The sequence below is a fragment of the Notechis scutatus genome, chromosome 13 (assembly GCF_049901735.1).
Source record: "Notechis scutatus isolate UNSWTSFEM ecotype Mainland chromosome 13, rNotScu1.2, whole genome shotgun sequence".
NCBI classification, from domain to species: Eukaryota; Metazoa; Chordata; class Lepidosauria; order Squamata; family Elapidae; genus Notechis; species Notechis scutatus.
This window is the reverse complement of record NC_142021.1, coordinates 3,403,685-3,429,306: the sequence shown is the minus strand read 5'-3', so window position 1 is coordinate 3,429,306 and position 25,622 is coordinate 3,403,685. Positions and strand designations below refer to the sequence as shown.

General features: G+C 47.3%; 1 protein-coding gene across 2 annotated transcripts; it reads left to right on the top strand.

Moving 5' to 3' along the window:
* On the top strand, nt 1-24,573 carry ASCC2 (activating signal cointegrator 1 complex subunit 2). 2 transcript variants are annotated; one of them, XM_087942694.1, is made up of 18 exons: nt 1-73; nt 1,033-1,132; nt 4,763-4,933; nt 6,747-6,876; nt 9,184-9,251; nt 9,498-9,608; nt 11,167-11,279; nt 12,199-12,273; nt 12,948-13,055; nt 14,138-14,206; nt 15,004-15,078; nt 16,241-16,415; nt 16,667-16,881; nt 18,984-19,103; nt 20,333-20,557; nt 21,314-21,413; nt 23,796-23,872; nt 24,400-24,573. In XM_087942694.1, the coding sequence occupies exons 1-18, from the start codon at nt 9-11 to the stop codon at nt 24,569-24,571; spliced, it is 2,169 nt and encodes a 722-aa protein (XP_087798820.1). In that variant the 5' UTR covers nt 1-8; the 3' UTR covers nt 24,572-24,573. The 2 variants fall into 2 exon arrangements, with proteins under 2 accessions (XP_087798820.1, XP_087798818.1); XM_087942692.1 differs by lacking the exons at nt 1-73; nt 1,033-1,132 and adding an exon at nt 3,858-4,010.
* The last annotated feature ends 1,049 nt before the right edge of the window (nt 24,574-25,622 follow it).

The window sequence follows — 25,622 nt, the reverse complement described above, 5'->3', positions numbered from 1 at the left end:
GGGGGAGAATGCCAGCTGGCCCTTCCTTGGTCCATCTTGCAGGGTTGTTGTGTAGGGGACAGTTTTTGGAGAGGTGACGTGGTTTACTGGCTCTCCCTTTCTGGGGAGGGGAGCCAATTATGAAATTCTGGATTTTTGAAGGGCAGTTAGAGGAGGTCGAGGAGGGCTTCTCTATTAGTGTTGGACTACAGTTCCCATGAACGAAGGCAGAGACCCATTTTCCTCTGAAGCCGAGCCAGCCAGATTCTGCTCTGCTCTGTTCTACTGTGATGCTATTCTGCTCTTTAAGCTTCGTGCCCTCCCAAAATTGAGAATTTTATGCTGGCTGGAGAATTCTGGGAGTTGAAGTCCACACATCTTCAAACTTCCAAGGTTGATATACTACGCTGTCTCTCTCTCTCTCTCTGTGTGTGTGTGTGTGTGTGTGTGTGCTGTTTCCCCGAAAATACGACCTACCCTGAAAGTCCTAGCTTGATTTTTACATGTGTGCCCCAAATAAGCCCTAATTAAGATCCCGCCCACTCCAGAGAGAGGGGGAGAGGAGGGAGAGAGGGAGAAGGAGAGAGGGGGAGGCAGGGAGAGGGAGGGAAGGAGAGAGAAGAGAGGGGGAGGAGAGGAGAGAGGGAGGGAGAGAGAGAGAGAGGGGAGGGACAGGAGAGAGAGGGGGGGAGGGAGAGAGAGGGGAGGCAGGGAGAGAGGGAGGGAGGGAAAAGAGGAGGGAGGGAGGGAGAGAGAAGAGAGGATGGAGGGGAGGGAGGGGGAGGGAGAGAGAGAGAGGAGGGAGAGAGAGAGAGAGATTACTATATTACTATACTATACTATGCTCTATTCTGCTGTGATGGTTGACCTTCTGCTATGCCAGCTTCGTGCCAAAAATCCTTGAGAATTTTATTTTTCTCTCACATTCTTGTACAAAAAACAGTTTGGAGACTTCTAGGTGTGGCGACTGTACCAGGATCAACATGGGTTTTAGTCTATGAATTCCTGAAGCGCTTCCTGATGTGACCCTTGCGTGTGTGTGTGTCCTTTCAGACGAAAAGAGCCTGGAAACATGCCGGTCTTGCCTCTGGATGAACTCCAGTTTACGGAAAAAGATTCACTGACAGGGAAGACAAACACTTTACCAGCGTTGGTAAGCAGAGTTTAACGCCCTGCGGCTCAGCCGTTCAGGGGTGGGGGGCTTCTAACGATGGGCCTCTTTGCAATTAGGAGCAGCCTCACAGTGGCTGAAATGTCAGTGTGGCTGTGAGACCCTCTTCACCATGTTCGCCTTCTCTTTTTATTTCAATTAGCTGGGTTTTTTAAAACCTTTCAATGAAAATTGCTTTTTTAAGACCTGGTATAGTGGGGCCGTCCCCAACCTTATACTATTCATAGGTGTTCACGTTACACGTCTCAGAATCTCCCAGTCAACAGGGCCTCTAATTGAAGAATTTGAAAAGTTATAATTTCACACATCAAGTGCGGTGTTTCCCAACCTTGGCAACATCAAGATCAGTGGACTTCAACTCCCAGAATTCCCCAGCTGGCAGAGAAGTCCACCTATCTTGAAGTTATCTATCTATCCATCCATCCATCTATCCATCCATCCATCTATCTATCCATCTTATCTATCAACTTTCTCTCTCCATCCATCCAACTATCTAATTATATCTATCTATCTATCTATCATCTATCTATCTATCTATCTATCTATCTATCTATCTATCTATCATCCATCCATCTAATCTATCTAATCTATCATCTATTTATCTAATTTCTATATCTGTCTATCTATCTATCTATCCATCCATCCATCCATCCATCCATCCATCCATCCATCCATCCATCCATCTATCTATCCATCTTATCTATCAACTCTCTCTCCATCCATCCAACTAATTCTATCTATCTATCTATCATCTATCTATCTATCTATCTATCTATCTATCTATCTATCTATCTATCTATCTATCTATCTATCTATCTATCTATTTATCTATCTATCTATCATCTCTCTCCATCCACCCACCCATCCATCCATCTTCTCTCTCCATCCATCCAATTATCTATCATCTCTCTTTCTCCCTCCCTCCCTCCATCCATCCATCTATCTAAATCATCTGCCTCTATCTTATCTATCTGTCATTCTGTCTTGCGCCAAGTCTAGTGAAACAAAAAAAGATTCGGGGGGGTTGTGACATGACAGCAGCCTTCCAATATTTGAGGGGCTACCCCAAAGAGCAGGTGATCAACCTATTTTCCAAAGCCCCTGAATGCAGGACAGGAAGCAACAGATGGAAACTAACCAAGGAGAGAAGCAACCTAGAACTAAGGAAGAATTTCCTGACAGTCAGAACAATTCATCCGTGGATCAGAAGTGTCCAGAAGTCCGAGGTTTTTCAAGAGGAGATTGGGCCACCTTTTGTCCAAAATGATATGGAGTCTCCTGCTCGAGCTGGGAGTTGGACTAGAGGACCTCCAAGGTCCCTTCCAACTCTTGATATACTGTCAAACAAATGGCAATCCACTTCGCTCCTCCTTAGGCACGGCTTTTGAAAAAAACAAAAACAGGACAGGACCAGGTGCAAAGCATCGTCTCTGTGGCTCTGATGTCCATTTGTGCTGGATGAGGCTCAGGAAAAAGTGAAACAAACTGCTTACAAACCTGGAAAACACTCCAGTGTCCTCGCCGAAGTTGTTTTGCAGGCTGCAGACTGAGGGGCCATTCATCGAAAGGGCAATTTGCCGTATGTTCTGTTGACTTCTCTAGCCTCTGGGGGGCTTCAGAAGGGGCTCCTCCAGGCTGCCTCAGAGACAGCCATAAATTGGGGGAGCTGCCAAAACCATTTGAACAGAAGCCACCAAGTTAAAAAATACCAGGAAGGGACAATCAGGTAGCTGTATTTCCAGGGACACGGATTCATAGTCGCCGTTGCCAGCTCCCAGTTTGTAAACCCTCATGGAATATTGGAGTCTTCAATTCTCTTGGGTTTTGAGCGAACATTCCCGGATGTAAACTCAGGTAGTCCTCGGCTTACGACTGCAGCGTAGCCCAACAATTTCCGTTGTTCAATTGTTAAGGGAGATTTGCCCTACATTGAAGCCTTTCTCACCACCGTTGTTAAGTGAATCTGGCTCCCCCACCCCCATTGAGTTGGACTCGATGACCTCCAAGGTCCCTTCCAATTCTGTTATCCTGTATTTAATGGGACAGCTTGCCTTCAGAAGTTGTGGGAGCTCCCTCACCAGAAGCTTTCGAGAAGAGACTGGACTGCCATCTGTCAGCAATGGCGTAGGGCAGGCGTCTTCAAACTTGACAGTTTTATGGCTTGTAGACTTCAACTTCCAGAATCCCTCTTCCTCCAGACAGGTTAGCTCAGGAATTCTGGGAGTTGAAGTCTACAGGTCTTAAACTTGCCAAGTTTGAAGACCCTTGGTGTAGGCTCTCCTGCTTGAGCGGCGGGTTGGACTGGATGACCTTCAAGGTCCCTTCCAACTCTGTTATTATATATTCAATAGGACAAGCCTGCCTTCAGAAGTTGTGGGAGCTCTATTACCGGGGGGCTTTCAAGAAAAGACTGGACTGCCATCTGTCAGAAACGGTGTAGGGTCTCCTGCTTGGGCAGTGGGGGGTTGGACTAGATGACCTACCAGGTCCCTCCCAACTCTGTTCATCTGTAACCTTAAAATGCTCATCGGCAGGGCCTTTGGCAGAGAGGCAGCAGGCCAGCATCCCCCCAAAAGAGCAAACACGACTTTGCCAATGAAATGCTCTCCGAGACCACCGAGAAAGCAGGCCCAAGGACTGCCATTTTGTCTTGGGGCTCCCGACCTCCCCTCCTCACCCCCCACCCCATTTTTGTCTTTCAGCACCCCGAAATAAAACAGACCGGTCTTTTGTGGTGTACAAGCCCCTCCCGTGCACCGAAGATCCGGCCCTGGTGGAGGAGTTTTCGGAACGAGCCAGATTCATCGCACGTGATCTGGATTGGCTCCTGTCTCTGCCCCATGATAAATTCTGGTGCCAGGTACTGTTTGTGGCGGCGGTGGTGGTTGTTTGTCGTTGTAAATGAGAAAAGGTGGAAAGAAAAGAGAGAACGATAGGAGACTTTCTCTCCCAGCCTTGCCAACTCCTGGCTGGCCTCTTGGAAGCCTGGACTGTTCTAGCAAGAGCACTTAGACTTACATCCCTTGGTGCCCTCTGAACTTTTGTGTTTTCTTGCAGATGTTTCATGACCCCCCACCCCACAGACCTCCTCTTCTCCCTTTTTGCAGACCCCACTCCCTTCTAGCACTGATGACGTTGTCCAGTTTGGTAATGAAATGTCTGTGAGAAAAGCACCAAGCTCAGAGAGCACCAAGGATGACCTCCTCCTCCTCCTCCTCCTCCTCCTCCTCCTCCTCCTCTTCCTCCTCGCAAACCCCACTCCCTTGTAACACTGATGGTGTTACCTAGTTGGGTCATGAAATGTCTGGGAGACACCCATGAAGCTTAGAGAGCACCAAAGACCCCAGAGTCGTCGTCCTCTTCTCTCCTCCTCTTCCTCCTCCTCCTAGCACTGATGATGTCACTTAGTTTGGGTCATAAAAGATCTCCAGGAAAACAAGCCAGCTCAGAGCGCTCCAAGGACCCCACAGTGCTCCTCCTTCTCTTTCTCCTCTTCTTCCTCCCCCTGGTTCATACCCAACTAGGTAACATGATCAGTGCTAGAAGGGAAAGCTCCCACTCCCTCCTAGCGCTGATGGGGTTACCTAGGAAGCCTTTGCTTTCTCCCACCAGGTCATTTTTGACGAGTCGCTCCAGAAATGCCTGGATTCGTACCTGCGCCACGCCCCCCGCCAGTTCGACACCAGGACGGACCTCCCTGCCGAGGTGAAGGAGCTCGAGAAGCATCTTCACCGGAACGTTTTCCTAACCTTCCTCCGGATGTCCACCCACAAGGAATCCAAAGTAAATGCTTCTTCTTCTTCTTCTTCTTCTTCTCCTTCTTCTCCTCCTCCTCCTCCTCCTCCTCCTCCTCCTTCTCCTTCTCTCCTCCTCCTTCTCCCTTCCCCTTCTCCTTCCCGTCTCCTTCTTCCTCTTCCCCGTCTCTTTCTCCTCCTCCTTCTTCCCCTTCTTCTTCTCCTTCTCCTCCTTCCTCCTTCCCCTTCTTCTTCTCCTTCTCCTTCTCCTTCCTCTTCCCTGTCTCCTCCTCCTCCTCCTCCTCCTTCCTCTTCCTCTTCCTCTTCTTTCTCTTCCTCTTCCTCTTCCTCCTTCCCCTTCCCCTCCTCAAAAAATATGATACAATTGGGATAATGCTCAAATAAGGAAGTGACGGAGGATGAAGCTTCACTAGGGTGATCATTCAATGATTAATACTATACTGCCAGTCCTCGGCTTACGACCACAATTGAGCTCCAAATGTATGTTCCTCCTCCTCTTCCTCTCCTCCTCCTCCTCTTCTTCTTGCCCTTCTTCCCCTCCCTCCCTCCCTCCCTCCCTCCTCCTCCTTTTTTTAAAAAAAAAACACAACTTGAAAACATACAACCTAGACGTGTTTCTGTTTGGATAAGGGGGTGGCGGTGTGGGGAGAAAGAAGGGGTGAAGGAAGGACAGCTTTCTGTTTACCCTTCTGAGAAAAAAAAACAACACCTTCCTTCGGGTGTTGAGCCTTGTTTTGGAAAAGTTCAAAGGCTTTTCCCCAAAGACCGGCCCTTCGCATGTTTGATCATTTCTGTCAATTATTGTTTTATGAATTAGTCACGCAACCACTCCGAGGGCTCTCTTAGAGACATGTGGAAGCATGTAATTCCTAATTCCACGGTAATCAATCCCAAAGAGTCCTTCAAATTGCTTTGTTCTGATCAAAAGGTTGGTTTTAGAAGAGGCGTCCGATTCATGGAATGCTTTGAGAGGTCTCCGGCCTTGTGCCTTACAGACATGTTCCTTCTTCTGACTACAATGGCAGCCTTGTTTCATCACCCAACTAGCTAACATCATCAGTGCTAGGAGGAGGAAGACTGTGGGTGCTCTCTGAGCTTGCTTTTTTTTTATAGATGTTTCATTACCCTGTTAGATAACATCATCAGTGGGAGGAGGAGGAGGAGGAGGAGGAAGAGGAGGAGGAAGATGGCTGTGGGGCCATTGCTGCTCTCTGAACTTGCTTGTTCCCTTGTAGATGTTTCATTACCCAACTAGGTAACATCATCAGTGCTATTACCTAGCACTGAATATGTTGCCTTCTTGTATAATAAAACATCTACAAGAAAACAAGCAAGCTCAGAGAACACTAAGGACCTCATAGTCAATCACCTCCTCCTCCTCCTCCTCCTCCTCCTCCTCCTCCTCCTCCTCCTCCTCCTCCTCCTCCTCCTCCTCCTCCTCCTCCTCCTGATGTTATCTAATTGGGTAATGAAATCCCTGCAAGAAATTCTCCAAAGAGCACCAACGACTCCACAGTTCAACCTTGAGCCACCAATATTCTCTTACTCTGTGGAACCCTTGGTGTTCTCTGAGTTTGGCTGTTGTTTTGCAGACATTGCTCAGGAGCAAACCCCCACTCTCCCTTGCACTGATGGAGTTACCTAGCTGGGTAACGAAACATCTGCAAAGAAAACCACCCAGTTCAGGTAGCACCAAGGACCCCACAGTTCAATCTGCAAATATTATTTTCTGTTGAGTAGACATTGTCCTTACACTCATCACTACAAGAGAGACCATTTTGGCAGCTGTCAATAAATGTCTTCCAATCTCTCTCTCTCTCTTCCCTTCCTTTCTCCTGCAGGATCATTTCATCACACCATCAGTATTTGGAGAGATCCTTTACAATAACTTCTTATTCGACATTCCCAAGATCTTGGATCTGTGCGTGCTGTTTGGAAAAGGCAATGGCTCCTTACTCCAGAAGATGATTGGTTAGTTCACAGGATGGTGGGGGGTGGGGGGAGCATCTCTTAAAACAGATCTCTGATCTATCCGAAATATACTAGATGTTTTTTTTTTAAACCCTCCCCTTGTTTATCAAAGCAGTTTGCAGCTTTAAATCCTCCTGTACGACGTAGCAGTGAGTAACAGTCTTTATGGAACAAGTGAACACACCAACAAACACACACGCACACAAGGCTTTTATGCTAAAATTAAGACATAATGTGTGCATTCAAGGTTGACTCAGCCTTCCCTCCTTCTGAGGTGGGTAAAATAAGGAGACCCAAATCGTTGGGAGCAAGAGGCTGACTCTATAAACCACTTAGAGAGGGCTGGAAAGTACAATGAAGTGACATATAAGTCTAAGTGCTATTGCAAGCTAACTGCCAACTGCCCGGAGTTCAATCCTGACTAGCTCAAGGTTGACTCAGCCTTCTGTCCTTCCGAGGTGGGTAAAATGAGAACCTCACCCCTTGACTTCTGGTCGTCCTTCATAGCATCAAACAGTGTAGCTCTTGCCCTTGTTTACATGATGGGAGAGCTGGTAAGCATGTGTGTAAATATCAATTCTCTGAAAATTGTTAGAGTTACAAAAAATTCGGTACATGTCATCATTTTTAATTCTGTAATTGAATTTTCCTTGTGGTCATTGCAGCTGCACAGAATTTTGCTACTGCCTGCGTGGTAGCCGGGTTTAAGTCCAGGAAGGAGATAGCCTACATAAAAAATTGTCTGCAGCTTGATAAGCATGCATGCTTATTTAGTTCAGTGAGACTGAATATTTGAATATCCCTCACTGAATTAAAGCAGCTACCTTGCTCTTTTCAATTATTTTTTTGGCTCCCTAAATTGAGATGCTTTTTAAAAAGAGCGTAATTACATTTTTTTTTTTTAATTTACCTATCTGTACTGATCCTGGAAGGCAGCTTCATGCCTGGAATATATTGGCCCAGTGAATACATTTGCTTAGTTTAATAAGGGTTTTGTACACCTTCTGGAATATCCTGATGAAAATTAAACCCAGCCATCATTTAAAAAAACAACCCCAAAAATCTATCGCTCAGTGGAATGCATGATTTATTGAGTTCAGCGGGACCGAATATTTTGGATATCACTCACTGAACTAAAGAAACAACCTTAGTCCCTTCAATTATTTGTTTAGCTCCCTACCTTGAGACGAATTAATGCTGAGCAGGATTTTCAAGGTACTGCTCAAAAATTTGTTCAGTCATGCGTCAAACATCAGATAATGTTGCTCATTTTTGGAAGTCTGCTTCCATCTCTCTCGGGAGTCTGCAGGCTTAGGTGCTTCCTTCTTCAACCAAACAAGCAAGCCCAAGAAACTTAAATAGAGGTGTTTTTTTTTTTTTTTTGCTATGTTTAAATGCCAATCTTGAAAATGACCTGATTCTAATTTTGCTTTGCTTTGTCTCTGAAATGCAAGAGTCCACATCTTGGTATGAGGAAAGGGTAGGTTTTTGGCAGGAGGTCACTCAATTAAATCCACGTTCCTTGCCTGAACTCTCCTCATTGATTGATGCATTTGGTTAAAAACAACAACAACCCATTGCTCCAAATCGATGGATGTTTGACCTTGGAACAATCAATCCCCATTTCTGAAAGAGGCCGCCCATGCTTGGGTGCGGGGGGTTGGACTAGATGACCGCCAAGGTCGTTTCCAACTCTGTTATTCTATTATTCAGTGGGACAGCTTGCCTTCAGAAGTTTCATCATTGGAGGCTTTTAAGAAGAGACTGGACTGCCGTCTGTCAGAAACAGTGTAGAGTTGCCTGCTTGGACGGGGGGGTTGGACTAGATGACCTACAAGGTCCCTTCCAATTCTTGTTATTCTGTATTCATGGGTTCAACTCATGACCTGGCTGGATTCAATTATTGACACCTTTCTCCAGAACAGCCTCTTCACTCACCACGGCTAAACAGTGATTGTGCTTGAGTTGTTAGCGAGTAAGTAACTCTTGATTGGGTTCACACAACAGAATCCAGATATCTAGGGAGGTTCTCAGTCCTCCAGGTCATTGTTGTCCCAAAGGTGCTTTTTTTTTTTTTTCAAGAGGCAACTGGACTTTCTAGTTTTTCTTTGAAGGCATTTCGCTTCCCATCCAAGGAGCTTCTTCAGCTCTGAGAAGTTATACTTACACAGAATATGTATTCGGTATTCCTTGCTCCGTGAAACCACTTCAGCTCATAGCTAATGTGAAACCTTTGATCATTTAACTAGCCTTTTCTTTCTCTCTCTCTCTCTCTCTCTCTTTTTTTCCTCTCTTTCCTGTCTTCAGGAAACATCTTTACCCAACAGTCAAGTTACTTCAGTGATTTGGATGAAACCATACCTACGATTCTTCAGGTTAGTTTGCTTCTCTGGGGATATTTGAGAGCTACTCTGAGACAATATATAATACCTGCTAGTTATGCTCCTCCTCCTCCTCTCCACAAACCACACTCCCTTCTAGCACTGATGATGTTACCTAGTAGGGTAGTGAAACGCCTGCAAGAAAAGAACCAAGCTCAGAGACCACCAAGGATCCCATAATTCAACCCTCAGCTACCAATATTCTCTTCTGTCATTATCTGTCTGTCCTTTGCCTTCCAGGTTTTCAGCAACATCCTTCATGCCTGTGGCTTGCAAGGCGAAGAGGCTTCAGGTAGTCCACAGAAGCTGGAGGAATGGGTCAGGATGACTCCAAAGGGGCTACCTTTGCAGGTGAGGACCCCCCAACGGCAGGGTGGCTGTCTTCCTCTCCCCCCTCTCCCAACTTGTCATTCTTCCTCTTGTCCATCCTGTGACTGGGTCAGAGGTTTTGGGAGCTTCATCACCAGAGGCTTTCAAGAAGAGACTGGACTGCCATCTGTCAGAAACGGTGTAGGGTCTCCTGCTTGGGCGGGGGTGGACGGTGGACTAGATGACCTCCAAGGTCCCTTCCAATTCTGTTATCCTATATATAGTCAAAGGGTGAGGCATTTTCTCCCCATCACATGTGCTTAGTCAGTTTTTTTCTTCTTCAACCAAACGATTCCCATTCCGGTCTCCGTCCACGTCTAAGATCTCACTGCATAGTGCAGATTTATCGAAAGACTTTGCAAAAAAGGGTCGTTTTGCTCCCAACGCACGTCGCAGAACGATGCACGAAAGGCGGCAATGGTAGGCACAGGGAGAGGATTTGCCGTGTTGGCGCAGGCTGCGAGCGTTTCAGAAGTTAAAGAGACAAGATTTCTTTGAGGTCAAAGAGCGAGCCCGAAACGCTGAATGAGCCACAAGAACCACAATATTTTTTTTTTCCTTTTTGACAATTTCACGGGAACAAACGAGGACAAACCAAACTCACCAAGGAAACGAAAAGAACCACAATGGAACCTTCATGTTTTTGAGTGGGTCTCAACTCTGTGGTTATCTTATGGGGTGGGGGGCTTGAGATGATTCAAGAGGTTGGCATGTCAAGACAGGCAACAGAGGAAGTCTGTCAGCATTCCAACTAACCAACTCCAAACCAACAAACTCAGACAATCAGTTCCTCCAAGTTCCATTTTATTAAGAGTTGTCATATTGGCACCTCTGGGAAAACCCGAATCTGAGAGTTCCAGGTTTTTCCTTCCCAAAAGAGAAATCCAAGATCCATCCCCTGCACCCATCAGTCCATCACATGGCCCAATCCAATCTTCATGCCAACTGGGGACATCCCTCCGGTCACTCCCCTCTAGGTGCAGGGCAAGTTGTCCTTGACTCTCTGAGAAAGGAATGTTGTTGAGTCTAACCTTCCATCTCTCCATGAAATCCCCCCCCTCCCAAATTCCCAGGCATTATAAATGTGGCTCAGGGACCAGTGGCTAAGACGCTGAGCTTGTCGATCAGAAAAGGTCGGCGGTTCGGCGGTTCGAATCCCTACCGCCACGTCATGGAGTGAGCTCCCGTTGCTTGTCCCGGCTTCTGCCAACCTAGCTGTTCAAAAGCACGTAAAAAATGCAAGTAGAAAAATAGGGACCCCTTTGGTGGGAAGGGAACAGCGTTCCATGTGCCTTCGGCATTTAGTCATGCCAGTCACATGACCACGGAGACGTCTTCGGACAGCACTGGCTGGAGATGAGCACCGCCCCCGAGAGCCGGAAACGACTGGCACTTAGGTGCAAGGGGAACCTTTACCTAAATGTGGAGAATGTTTTGAACTTTCTTAAGGTAGTGGGAGCTATAAAGCTCTTCCAAAGATGGGAGAGGGCAATATTTGGAACCCAAATTCTGGAAATGCCTCTTTTCTTTCTCCTCCCAGGAGCTGAAAGATATTGTCCTGTACATCTGCGACAGCTGCATCACCCTGTTTGCCTTCCTCGATATCTTTCCCTCGGCTTGCCAGACTTTTCAGAAGCACGATTTTTGTTTCAGGTATTCATTTAGGCCGCTGGGGTGTTTTGCATCCGGTACGAGGGGCGTGCTTGAGAACGTAGCCAAGCTGTGAGTTTCCCCAGAGGTCCTTCCAAAGCTTTTTCGTAGGCAGCCCCTTTAAAGGTGGGGAGGTTTTCATTCGAGGAGGAATAGACATTAAAAAATTGGTGGGGAATTCTGGGAGTGGAAGGCGGCCACAAGTTCTTAAATTTGGAAGGGAATTCTGGGAATGGAAGTCCACATGTTCTTAAATTTGGGAATTCTGGGAGTTGAAGTCCACAAGTCTTAAAGATGGTGGGGAATTCTGGGGGTTGAAGTCCACAAGTTCTTAAATTTGGTGGGGAATTCTGGGAATGGAAGTCCACAAGTTCTTAAATTTGGGAATTCTGGGAGTTGAAGTCCACAAGTTCTTAAAGTTGGTGGGGAATTCTGGGAATGGAAGTCCACAAGTTCTTAAAGTTGGTGGGGAATTCTGGGAATGGAAGTCCACATGTTCTTAAAGTTGGTGGGGAATTCTGGGAGTTGAAGTCCACAAGTTCTTCAAGTTGGGCATTCTGACAGTTGAAGTCCACAAGTTCTTAAAGTTGGTGGGGAATTCTGGGAGTTGAAGTCCACAAGTTCTTCAAGTTGGGGGGATTCTGACAGTTGAAGTCCACAAGTCTTTAAAGTGGCCCAAGTTGGACACCTCCGATCTGAAGCTTGCTCTTCTTTGCCTGCCGGGATGTGTCTTCAGGAGGAGATACCTAGAACTTCGTTGCCTGTAGAGCTGGCTGCGCTCTTAGTTTTTCCAGCGTCTTCCGAGATCCATCTTCACATTTTCCCCACTCTCTCTCTCCTCCCCACCCACTCCTTACTTCCAGCCATTTGGACTGGCTGTTCCACAAAAGCCCACTCACTCCTTTGTTCCTTGGGTTGGCAGGCTGGCTGCTTTTTACGAGATGGTGATCCCCGAGTTGGAATCTGCTATCAAGAAACGGCACCCCGAAAATAGCAGGTCTGTGGTTTGGAGCGAGGGCCTCGTTTTTCGTCCTTTCTGACGTTTTTTTTTTTCTCTGCCTGGCTTTGAAGGGTACCAAAAATCTGCTTGAGCCAGCTGGGGTTTTTTTTTTTTTTGGGGGGGGGACAGGGGTCGGATTCAAAACTCCCAGCAACTGGTTTATTGACCAGCTGCTGGGTGGGCATCGCCATGATGGGCGTGGCCTACCAAAACTTCCAGAAGGGCCATTTTTCACCCTCCCAAGGGTCCAGAGGCTTCCCTCAGACCTCTGGGAGGGCGAAAACGGCCTCCCCCGGGCTCTGGAGGCCCTCCGGAAGCCAGAAACCGGCCCATTTCGGTACTTCTGGGAGGGCTGTTTTTTGCCTTCCCCAGAGTCCGGAGGCTTCCCTCAGACCTCTGGGAGGGCGAAAACGGGCTCCCCCGGACCCTGGAGGCCCTCCGGAAGCCAGAAACAGGCCCGTTTCTGAACTTCCGGTACTTCCGCAGCCAGCTGGTCAGTTCAACTACCGGCTCGGCAAACCAGATGCCAATTTAACATCCAAACCGGTAGAGTCCCACCCCTGTGGTGGTGGTGGGCACACATTTTGATCAGGTTCTCCTGCCCTTTAATGCCGCAAAGTTCTTTTTGTGGTCATGTCCCTGACTGTGTGGATTCTCTTTCTGCCCTTTAGAGTACTGTCGGACTTATGGAGGAGGCTGTGCCATTCTCGGAAGAAGATGGTGGAGATGTTCCATATGGTGGTCCACCAGCTGTGCCTTCAGCCCATTTTGGAAAGCAGGTATTTCCCACCTTGCCAAACCTCGGCCAGAGGTTGGGAAATGCCCCTCCCCTCAGGAGGGCTGCGTTCCCGGTTGAAGCCAACAATACAAAAATGATACAAAACAGATAATGGAGGCCCTAAAAAGAGCGCAGAAAAGAGCAACAAAGAGGATACGGCTAAATCCTGCCATGAACGGCTAAGGGGAACTAATGTTAATGTTTAGCCCAGAGGTCTTCAAGCATGGACAGCTTTAAAACTTGTGGACTTCAAATCCCAGAATTCCTCCTCCTCCAGTCCATGTGAGCTCAGGAATTCTGGGAGTTGAAGTCCACAGGTCTTAAAATTGCCAAGTGTGAAGACCCTCGGCTTAGCCTAATGAAGAGAAGGACTAGGGATGACATGATAGCAATCTTCCAATATCATCTTCTACCCCAAAGAAGAAGGGACTGACTTATTCTCCAAAAGAGAAGCCTCAGGGGAGACATAGCAGTCTTCCAATACTTAAAAGAGCTGCCACAGGAACCGGACATCAATTTATTCTCCAAAGGCAGGACAAGAAAACAGCGGATGGAAACTAATCAAGGTGAGAAGCAACCTAGAACCAAGGAGGAATTTCCTGACAGTGAAAACAATTAATCAGTGGAACGGGTTAGGGTTAGGGTTGGAGGTTTTCAAGAAGAGATTGGACAACCACTTGCCTGAAATGGTATAGGGTTTCCTGCCTGACGAGGGGGTTGGACTAGAAGACCTCCAAGGTCCCTTCCAGTGCTATTATTCTGTTCTTACGTTTGTGTCCCAAATAGAATTATATGGGAGAATAGAATTCTCCCATATAGAATTGGGATATTGACTATAACCAAATAAGTAGAGCAAACCTCTCCCTCCAGTGCGGCTGGGGATTCTGGAAGTTGTAGTCACGGCCTGAAGTGACTTCATAGATCAGTTTAGCAGTTAGGCGGGGGGAAAAACAGCAGCAGAACTCACCCCCATTTTAGAATTAGTGTCCCCCTTTCCTGAAAGCCTTAGAAATAGGTAAACCTGGATTTTCTGCCCGTATCATTTCCACAGATCATCTGCAACAATTAACCTTGTTCTTGCAGCTGCGACAACATCCAGCCATACATAGAAGAGTTCCTGCAGATTTTCACCTCCGTGCTTCAGGAGACCAGGTGAGGGAGCTTGGCGCAACTCTGGAACGTTGTGATCTGCAAATTTTACCACGCTTCAGGGTTTCAGGCTGCGTATATACGCCACATCCTTAAATCCAATGAATCCCCTTTTCTGAAATGTATGCAATCCAGTGAATTAAAAAATGCTCGGTTCATAAAACGGGAGAGGGAGTCAAGCTATTCTCCAAAGCACCAGAAGGCAGGACAGGAAGCAACGGGTGGAAACTAATCAAGGAGAGAAGAAACCTAGAAATAAGGAGGAATTTCCTGACAGCGAGAACGATTAACCAGTGGAACTGCTTGCCACCAGAAGTTGTGGATGCTCCAACACTGGAAGGTTTTAAGAGGAGACTGAACAGTCCCTTGTTTGAGATGGTATAGGTTCTCCTGTTTGAGCAGGGGGCTGGACTAAAAGACCTCCAAAGTCCCTTCCAGATTCTATTCTATTCTACTCTACTCTACTCTACTCTACTCTACTCTACTCTACTCTTTATTATTCTATTCTACTCTATTCTTTATTATTCTATTCTACTCTACTCTACTCTACTCTACTCTACTCTACTCTACTCTACTCTACTCTATTCTTTATTATTCTATTCTATTCTATTCTACTCTACTCGTATTCTATTTCTATTTCTATTATATTCCATTCCATTCTATTCTGGAGGTTTTTAAGAAGAGACTGGACCGCAATTCGTCTGAAATGACATAGGGAGGTGGACTAGAAGACCTTCCACGGTCCCTTCCAACTCTGTTAATCCTTATAAATCATGGGATTTGCATCTCTCTGTTTTCAGGTTTCTCCGCGATTACGACGAGCTTTTCCCTCTGGCAGATGATGTCAGCCTCCTCCAACAAGCCTCTTCAGTGCTGTATCCTTTGGCACCAGTGTGAATGCTCAGTTCTTCTGTCCCCTTTCCATCACAGGACTGTGGGGATGCTACAGTGGTCACCGGGGTGAAAAAAACGGCCCTACGTCACTTTTGTGCTGTTGTCACTTCCGTCACTAAAGGAACTGTTTGTACGTCGAGAACTACCAGTAGCAACAGAGCTACAGCCCTGGGGGCGCAGTGGTTAAAATGCAGCATTGCAGGCAAACTCTGCCCACTGCCAGCAGTTTGATCCTGACCCACTCAAGGTTGACTCAGCCTTCCCTCCTTCCGAGGTTGGTAAAATGAGGACTCAGATTGTTGGGGGCAAGAGGCTGACTCTGTAAACCGCTTTAGAGAGGGCTGGAAAGAACCGTGAAGTGGTATATAAAAGCTATTGTTATTGTTCTGCCTTCCTTCCTTCATCCTTCCTTTCCTTCCTTCATCCTTCCTTTCCTTCCTTCCTCCCACCTTTCTTCCCTTATAATCTTTCTCTTTATCTCTTTCAATTCTTCTTCTTTCCTTCCTCTCCTTCCCTTCCTCCTTTTCTTTCTTATAATCTTTCTCTTTCTCTTTTTCTTCTCCTTCCTGCCTTCCTCTCTCTCCCTTCCTCCTTTCCTCCCTTATAATCTTTCTCTTTTATCTCTTTCAATTCTCCTTCCTTCCTTTCTTTCTTCTTCCTTCCTTCCTTCCTTCCTTCCTTCCTTCCTTCCTTCCTTCCTTCCTTCCTTCCTTCCTTCCTTCCTTCCTTCCTTCCTTCCTTCCTTCCTTCCTCCCTCCCCCTTCCTCCCTTTCTCCCTTATAATCTTTCTCTTTATCTCTTTCAATTCTTCTACTTCCTTCCTTCCCTCCTTCCTTCCCTCCCTCCCGCCCCCCTCCCGCCCCCCCCCCCGGAAGCACAGGGGTTAGAATGCAGCATTGCAGGCAAACTCTGCCCACTGCCAGCAGTTTGATCCTGACTGGCTCAAAGTTGACTCAGCCTTCCGTCCTTCCGAGGCCGTTAAAATGAGGACCCAGATTGTTGGGAGGCAAGAGGCTGACTCTGTAAACCACTTAGAGGGGGCTGGAAAGCACTATAAAGCGGTCTATAAGTCTAAGCACTATCGTTGTCCAACGTTCTGTCTCTATGGAGAATCGGGAATCTGCCCTTGACACCATTGGACAGAGACGAAACCCGAACATCTTACATTTTGCAAGCTGTGGAAAGTGCCTGGGACAAAACAGGTAGAAGGAGAAAAACGGTCCAAGGCCCACCTGTCTATGAAACCGCAACCGGGGCCGTTACAGTCCCCAGTGCCTCAGAACAAACGGAACCCTTTGAGGAGCAGGATCACCTGGAGGTAAGTGTTTGGAGCACAGCCGCAGCCTGCAGCCAAGATGGCAGCTTTGTGGCTGATTTAGGCTCTTCTTAGAGGTGGGATGCTGCCGGTTTGGACCGGTTAAGCTGTGACGATCAGCTGCCCCCGCCCAGTCCTACATGCCTGCCTTTTTCGGCTCAGCAGATTCGTGCGGCACAGTGGAGGGCCTCTCAGTTGGACTCTTTCATCCTCTTGGTGTATGTTAACATGGCTTATTGATTTGATCTGTCTAGTGTGCTGGAGCAGCTGCAGCTCCTGTAGCTCCCGTCTCGGGAGTAGAGCTGGATTCCCTGATCTCTCAGGTGAAGGATCTGCTCCCTGACCTTGGAGAAGGCTTTGTCCTGGCCTGCTTGGAGGAGTACAACTACAACGTGGAGCATGTCATCAACAACCTTCTAGAGGACAAGTTGGGGGCCTCCGTACAGATGCTTGACAGAACCATGCCTAGGTAAAGTTGGAAGGAGATTATATTGAGATGTATGTGTGTGTGTGTGTGTGTGTGTGTGTATGGATCTTTGGTTATTCGGGTTTTCTCACACGTAAGATTGGAAGTATCTAGGCAACGTTTCGATGAAGTCTCATTCATCATCTTCAGGCTTGTGTCTTCAGTTCTGTGCTTCTCAGAGAAGCACAGAGCTACAACTCTGAGAAGCACAGAGCTGAAGACACAAGCCTGAAGATAATGAATGAGACTTCATCGAAACGTTGCCTAGATACTTCCAATCTTACGCGGGAGAAAACCCGAATAACCAAAGATCCACATACAAATACCCACGAGAACCTCAGAAAACATACATACATACATACATACATACATACATACATACATACATATATACACACACACACACACATACATACACATACATACATACACACACACACATATAATTTCTTTTAAGCTTTTGCTGGTATTTATATGTATGGTATTCAGCTTTGTTCGGGTATTTTCCCACGTCATTATAGTTGTGCTTTTAAAGTTGTAGCAACATTTCGGCAGAATCTCATCTGCCATCATCAGGCTTCTGTATAGTGTTCGTCTATAGTGTAAGATTAAGAGTATCTTGGTGACATTTGAGCGAGGTCCCACTCGCCATCCTCAGGCTGGTGCTTTCGGCTTCGTGCCAGTGCAAGCAGTGTGTGATCGGAGCTGCCGTCTCTCTGTAAATACTGGTGGTGTGGGCTGGTGTGCTGGGCATCTATGAAAACACACATACATACATTTATATATACATTTATATATATATATATATATATATATATATATATATATATATATATATATATATATATATATATATAATAAATTCAGGATGTGAATCTCTTTTTTTTTTTATAAAAGTTTTATTGATTTTAACAACAAATAAAAATACATAAAACATAAAACATAACATAAGAACATCGTCATTCTTCATAAATTTACAGACAGTGTATCGGTTGGTTTATCACTCCTTTTTGTGCATCTATTTCATAGTCATCATAATAATTATGTTACATAATAACTCATATTATCAATCAACAATTATATATCCTAATATCCTTATTAAACAATCATTTGACTATAATTTAACTAATTCATGCTTAAGCGAGATAACTATAATTTAGTTAATTTATAACAAATCGTAAAATCATACCAAATCTATCTTAATATAATATTCTAAAAATATTATCAAAACCAATATATATATATATTCTATTATTATATTGTTTTATTTTATGTGAATCTCTTTTGAGTAGTATGGAGATGTCCTTTATCTCTGTATGCCTGTTGATGGCCAATTTGTTAGAATGCCAGGCCTTCAAGGAATTCTCTGAAGGTTTTGGACTTGGTTTGATTTAAGATGATCACAGTTTCCCAGTTGAAAACTACAGTTGATGCGTTGTGAAATTAAAGGAGTTTCCATCATGTCTTCTGATTAGTAGTTGTGTTCATCAACAGGCCCTTTATTTCACACCTGTAGACAGAATCTTGCCAGAAAGAGGATTCTATTCTCTGCATCTACAGTATACATTGGGAACTCTTAGGGAGGAGCTGCCCTCACCCTCTTTCTCTCACACATAATATCCAGATTGAGTTGTCTCTTCCTCCTCTGGAACACACCCCTTCCCTCCTAGGACCCACCTCCTTAATACATGCCATCCTATCCTGTGTGGACTTCAATTCCCGGGATTCCTCAGTCACCATATCTCAGGTCCCAAGCCAAGAATGACACAGGGTGATTCTTCCAAGCCGAGTTCCTTATCATTCACACCGGTAGACAGAATCTTGCCAGACTTGACGACTCTTCTCTCTATATCCACAATATATACTCCGGAAACTGTTAAGGAGGAACCTTCTTCATCCCCTTTCTCTCACACCTGATATCTCAGCTGAGTTGCCTCATCCCCGCTTCCTCCTGGGGGATCCACCACCTCATGACACTCCTGCCCAAAAACGGGGGCGTGTTTCCCGAAAGATTTGTGTCTTGCATTTCCGGAAATGAAGACTTTCATTGCTGCTGTTCTTTTAAGAAAAAATAAATAAATAAAATAAACAACTGTTCCTGCCAGGCCTGTGAAACCAGACCTGACTCCGCTTGTCACTTCTCGGTGCAACGTTTTCCAAGATGACGAGTTTGATGTTTTCAGCAAGGATCTGGTGGACGTCTCTCGGATTCAGAAAGGCAAACGGTGAGTTTGCGCTGTTCCCCCTCCAATCCAGGGTTCCTCCCCCGTAGCAGCTTTAAAGGTGTGGGAAGTTCAACTGCCAGAACCCCGAGTTCATCCCCAACTAGGTAACGTCATCAGGGAAAAGGGAAAACTCCCACTCCCTCCTAGCACTGATAATGTTACGTAGTTGGGTAATGAGAAGTCTTCAAGAAAACTACCAAGCTCAGAGAGTGCCCTCCTCCTCCTTCTCCTTTCCCACTGCCTTCTAGCACTGATGATGTTACCTAGTTGGGTAATGAAACATCTGCAAGAAAACAGTCAGGCTCAGAGACCCCCAAGTACCCAACAATCCTCTTTCTCCTTTTCCTCCTCCTCCTCTTCCTTCTCCTCCTCTTCCTTCTCCTCCTCTTCCTTCTCCTCCTCTCCACAAACCCCACTCCCTCGTAGCACCGATGATGTTACCTAATTTGGGTAACGACAGGTCTGCAAGAAAGCAACCAACATCACCACAGCACCAAGGAGCCCACAGTTCATCCCCCCGAGCTCTTCTTTTCCAATCGGTAGAAGCCAAATGTTCGACTAAAAGGAAGCCTTCCCATCCCCAAGACCTCAAGTTGTGTACCCGAGTTTTGTTTGTATTTGTTCTGACCAAAACCTTGTTCCAAGTAAACAAACACCAAATAGAGATAAAAGCGAAACCTTTAATGTTTCTCTGCAAATTGCGTTCCTTCTTGGTTAAAAAGGCTGTTTCAGACTAATTGACTCTGATAAGAACGAGCCTTGCCAAGGTTGTGCAAGGCTGCCAAGAATACTAGATAAAGTTACCAAGAAAGATTTCAAAGACAAAAGAGTCTCCAAACACCAAGCAAGGTATTCCGAATGTCCACAAGACTTGAGTGCAAAAACGTCTTTGCTTCCTGCAAAGAATCCCACCTCTGAGGGCTGGCTTTTATCCCTTAAGGGAGGGGCCCTTGCCTTGCAGCCTTACTCCCGAGTCGCCCTTCCTGCTGCAGCTGCTCTTTCCTTCGAGCAGCCCTGCGTGCGTGCACACTGGGCACAGGCTCCTCGGGGGCCTCTTCCTCACTGCTGCCAGCTCCCACAATCTCCGAAGGCAGCACTCCACTCCCTGATGGTCCTGGCCCCATCCCTGCATCCCACGCAGGCCCCTCATCCGAGTCCTCACCTCTCCGAGACCTCAGCCCTCCTCACCTGCCGGCGAACCACAACAGTATTCCTCTCCATGGTTGCAGGAGCGACAAAGCCACCACGAAAAGCTTGCTGAACGACAAGCGCCTGGTGCAGGAGCAGAGGGAACGCTACAACCAATACTCCGTCATTGTTGAGGAGGTGCCCGTGGTGAGCGGGGATCGCCTCTTCTCCCAGGAAGACTACGAGGACGAATACGACGACACCTATGACGGCAACCAGGTGGGAGCAAACGATGCTGACTCAGACGACGAGCTGATCAGCAGAAGGTAAGCCAGTGTCCATGTGCGCCAGTGCTTAATTCCAGGTAGGCTTCAAAAATTTTAGCAAGGGGTTCTCTGCCCGGTGGCTGGGGGCAGGGATGGGATTCTACCGGTTCGCCCCTATTCGCTAGAACCGGTTGTTAACATTATAAGCAGTTCGGAGAACCGGTTGTTAGAAGAAATTACTGGGCTAATCCTGTAAGGAAGGCAGGAAGGAAACATTCTGGTGTTGCTTACAGAAACTGCCTCTCCGTTAACCCTTATTACATTCTTGGGCAGGACTAGACTTCCTGTCTCTGGAACGTCTCTGGAGCTTTTTCCCCCTCCTTTGCTAGTACTTTGCTTGTGTGGAGTGACCATTCAAAGTTGCAATGGCACTGAAAAAAGGGACTTATGGCCATTTTTCACACTTACGACTGTTGCAGCATCCCCACAGTCATGAGAGGCCAGGCGAGGAGATGCATGCCTCGATATGAGTGATGTTGAGTTGGCTACATCCAGCCAGTCACATGACCACCAAGCCATGTCCACCCAGTCACATGACCACCAAGCCATGCCCACCAACTAAGCCACACCCACAGAACCGGTTGTTAAAAAATTTGAATCCCACCCCTGGCTGGAGGGCGTAGCCTAGTCAGCCTCCTGCACCATGGCGGGGTGTGTGTGTGAGTTGCTTGTGGTGAATTGGCTGGGGCCAATTGGTTGTGGCGAGTTGTCTACTCTTGATGAGTCTCACCGTGTGGTGGTTCCATCTTCCTGAAGGCCGTTCACCATCCCTCAAGTCCTGAGGCCCAAAGAAGAGGAGGAGCAGGAGGAGGAGGAGGATGAAGAAGAGGCGATGGAGGATAGAGAGGCAACAAAGGTGAGCCACCTGGAATTCTGGAGGGAGGGAAGAGGTGGTGAAGCAATCCTGCGGTCCGAACAGGAGAAAGGAGAGGCAGCTCCTGAGAGAGCGGACGAGATCAGAAGTTGGCAGCTACTCCAAGTTATCTTGAGTGAGAACTTTGGCGACCTGAGGAAATGTGGCCCAGGTTCAGACAGTGAGGAGGTTGGGGAGGAACATGGGCCAGTCCTGGAGTCTGGGGAAGGCTCGGATGAGTGCTCTGCGTGTCAGAGGCAGAGATGTGGCCAGGGCTGCCTGACAGTTATCAGCTGCCTTCAGAGTCAGAGATCAGTGGGGAAGAAGAACAGCTGGAGCCTGTTTCCAATGGGCACATGCGCAGAGCTGCCAGGAGAAGGGAACAGTTAAGGAACAAGGGTCAAAGGCTCAAGTAGACGGTGAATGGCTCCTCCCATAGGGAATAAAGAAGAGCAAAAGGGGAGTGGGGCTTTGCGGGAGACAATTAGTTCATTTAATGAGGGTGAAGATTTGTGCCCGACCCCTTGCCAAGTATTGTCTGCTGCAGCGTGGCGTTTGGAAGCTATCGGCCTGGCAACTCTCCAAGCCTGATAAAGGTCTGTGGTTGTAAATCACTCTTGAAAGACTGTTTGCCCGGACTTTGCTGGATGCGAATGAGAAGAATTCACATTAGCCTAAATAAAAGGTTGTGGTTTTTTTGTCGGAATGAGGGGTCTGCTTCGCGATTTTGGGGAGCCTGGGTCAGAACAGGACAGGGACAAGGAATTTTTTGCCCTATCCTTCCCTCTTGTTAGGCAAGCACTGCCTCTTAAGTTAGCTCCAGCATGAGCTCCTTGCTGGATCCCGGTAAGGCAGATACCCTGGGACATGGCTGAAACTTTTCTGACCGTACAAGAAGGAGCGTTGGAAGACCAGGTTCACCGTGTCTGGTTGCCTGTCTCTGGTGGCCAGCATGACAAAGCAATTGTGAAAGGTGCAGAACACAATCCCTGCAGAACACAATCTCTGCTGCCAGCAGCCTGGGGAAAAGTTTGGATTTTCAGGACGCGAAGCAGCTGGTCCAGTGGGTGGCTGTACAGCTTTCTCCCTTGAGTCCTGGCGTCCGGCGCCCACATGCCATGAAGTTTGACAGTTCTGGTCCGTGGAGGGAGAATATTTAATGGTGGACGCTCAAAAGGCTGGCACTTAACATTTTATGAAGTCCCCGATTGCTTTGTCTCTAGAGGAACTGGTAGACACGAAAAAGAAACTTTGCGTTTTATATATATACAGGTAGCCCTCAACCATTGAGCCCAAGCTTTCTGTCGCTAAGTGAGACATTTGTTAAGTGAGCTTTGCCCCATTTCATCAACTTTCTTGCCCCCGTTAAAGTGAATCACTGCAATTGATAATAGCAATAGCACTTAAGACTTACATACCACTTCCCAGTGCTTTTCCAGCCCCTCTCTAAGCGGTTTACAGAGTCAGCCTCTTGCCTCCCCAACAATCTGGGTCTTCATTTTACCTACCTTGGAAGGATGGAAGGCTAGTCAACCTTGAGCCGGTGAGACTCGACTGTTGGCAGTGGGCAAAGTTAGCCTGCAATACTGCATTCCAACTACTTGGGAGGGAGGGAAGGGAAGGTGGATAGCACTAGGAATGGCCCTTAGACATATACCACTTCACAGTGCTTCCCAGCCCTCTCTAAGCAGTTTACGGAGTCAGCCTCTTGCCTCCAACAATCTGGGCCCTCGTTTTACCCACCTCGGAAGGACAGAAGGCGGAGTCAACCTTGAGCCTGGTGAGATTCGAACTGCCAAGTTGCAGTCAGACGGCAGTTAACAGAAGTAGCCTGCAGTACCGCACTCTTAACACTGCCCACCGTGGCTCAGTTAGTAAACTAGTAATATGGTGGTTGTTTTTTGCCCTGGACATGAAATATCTGGATATATTTTAAGCATCTCCGGTCATCATGGTAACCCAGTAATTCGTCAATCTCAGAGCTTGAAGTTATGTGGATTTCAAGTCCCAGAATTCCTCAGCCAGAATGCTGGCTGGGGAATTCTGGGATGTGGAAGTCCACCCGTTTTCAAGTTCCCGAGGTCGAAAAACACTACACTTAAAATATAGAAAGCCAACTGAAAGATGCTGCTGTACCCCCCCATCCTCTACAGCCCCCCCATCCCTGGAACCCAGGCCCAGATACGCAATCAAGTTAAATACACACCATGACCCATTTCTCAGTTGTAAGTGCTAAAGGTTTCTATCCTCTCCACCTGTTCAGGATCGCACCTATGTCCCCGTTGCTGTCCCACGTCGGGGAAAAGCTCCCGATGTTTTCGTGGGACAGCGGAGGAATGGAATCCCTGCTTCTCAAAAAGATCTTTCTTCTCATTTGGCTAACAGGATCACTTCATTCAAGATCCAGCGGTGCTGCGGGAGCGAGCCGAGGCCAGGCGGATGACCTTCCTGGCAAGAAAAGGGTAAGGATCCCCCACCCCAAAGCCCTCCTCCTTCTCCTGATTTTTGTGCCAAGTTCCAGGCGTCCAACCTAGGATTGCGATTTGCCAAGCTGGCTTAGTAGTCTGGGGGTAGCAGTTCCCACCCAATTAGAGGGCACCAGGTATTTAGGATCTAGGGCTGGAAGGGGCCTTGGAGGTCTTCTAGTCCAACCCCTGCTCAAGCAGGAGGCTGTGTGCCATTTTAGACAAATGGTTGTCCTGTCTCTTCTTAAAGGCCTCCAGTGATGGAGCGCCCACAACTTCTGGAGACAAACAGTTCCACTGGTTAATTTTTCTCACTATCAGGGAATTTCGCCTTTGTGCTGCGTTGCTTCTCTCCTCCTCAGTTTCCATCCGTTGCTTCTTCTCTTGCCTCCTGGTGCTTTGGAGAACAGCTTGACTCCCTCTTCTTTGGGGCAGCCCCTGAGATGCCGGAACCCAAATATCATGTCACCCCAGTGACATTTCGCTGGTGGATGTTAACAGTCCATTTTTTTTTTCTCTTGCAGGCAAAAGCCAGATAACTCCGTAGCTGCGACGGGCGTTGCCAAGGGCCGCGGCCAAAGCCGAGAGACAGTCCAGGAGCGACGGAAGAAAGAAGCCAGCAAGGGGACGAGGGCGAATCACAACAGACGCGCAATGGCCGACCGGAAGCGGAATAAAGGCATGATCCCGTCTTGAAACAGTGGCGCGCCAGGGAGGCGTGTTTGGAACTGCTCCTTTTTCAGGGAGGTCCCCCCCCTGCCCCCCCCAGGAGAAAGAGAGAGGAAGACCTTGCCTTTTGCAAGATTATTTTCCTAGGGCGGGAAGCACAAATCCATACATAACAGGCGATTGCAGACCTGGCAATAGGGCTGCGTTGAGCAACTTGTGGAAATTGTCCGTTGTTGAGAAATGCTTTTCTTTAAACGGTCCCTCCGGAAACTTTTGCTGTTTTGAGTTGTCCTATAGGTTGCCTCTGTCAGGGCTGCCTCAATCTGATCTCGTAGGAAAGTGAAACCCTCGACTCCCATTTGATTGAAGGGGAAGGGCACTTTAACTAAGAGATGCTGATTACAGGAGAATCAGGTAGAACCTGAAGTTCCTGCACACCCAGACAGACAGAACCCCCTGGTGTTCCCCCTAACCCTGCCCCCATAGCCCCCCTCCCCTTGTGTAGCCAATCCAGCACCACTGAGATGTTTTGGGAAATGCTGGTGTTTGAGCTGGTGAGATTCCACGCAGGGTAAACGGGCCTTGAAGATGCCAGGAGGCCAACACGAACTGGATTCTAAACCCCTCTGTTCTTCCTCAACTGTCAACCCCCCCCTCCCCAATTTCGCATCATAAAAAGTATACCCATTTCCCTCTCCTTTCTCCGATTGATGGCAGAGCACCAGTCCTGCTGAGAAGCCAGCTGCCTTGCTGGATCACGTTTCTTCCTTTGGGGGGTCTTTCCTAGCAGAGTGAAACTTCCACCTCCACTTGACATTGCACTGCAAAATGTTGGCTTCTGGTGGTCTTAATTTGCAAGCCCCGTGGCGAGATGGGTCAGCAAATAAATACATTTCAAGTGTGATTGCGAGTGGGATGGGGACTGTTTCCATTGGCTCAAAACTGCTTCCCAAAGAAGCAAATCGCATTCAATCCACTTCAGCTGAAATCTTCGCTTCAGTGGACGTTTTCCTGCAACCTAAGAGAAAATCCGGGGGCCAAAGTTCTGCTCCTCAAAAATGGTGTGACTTACTGATTT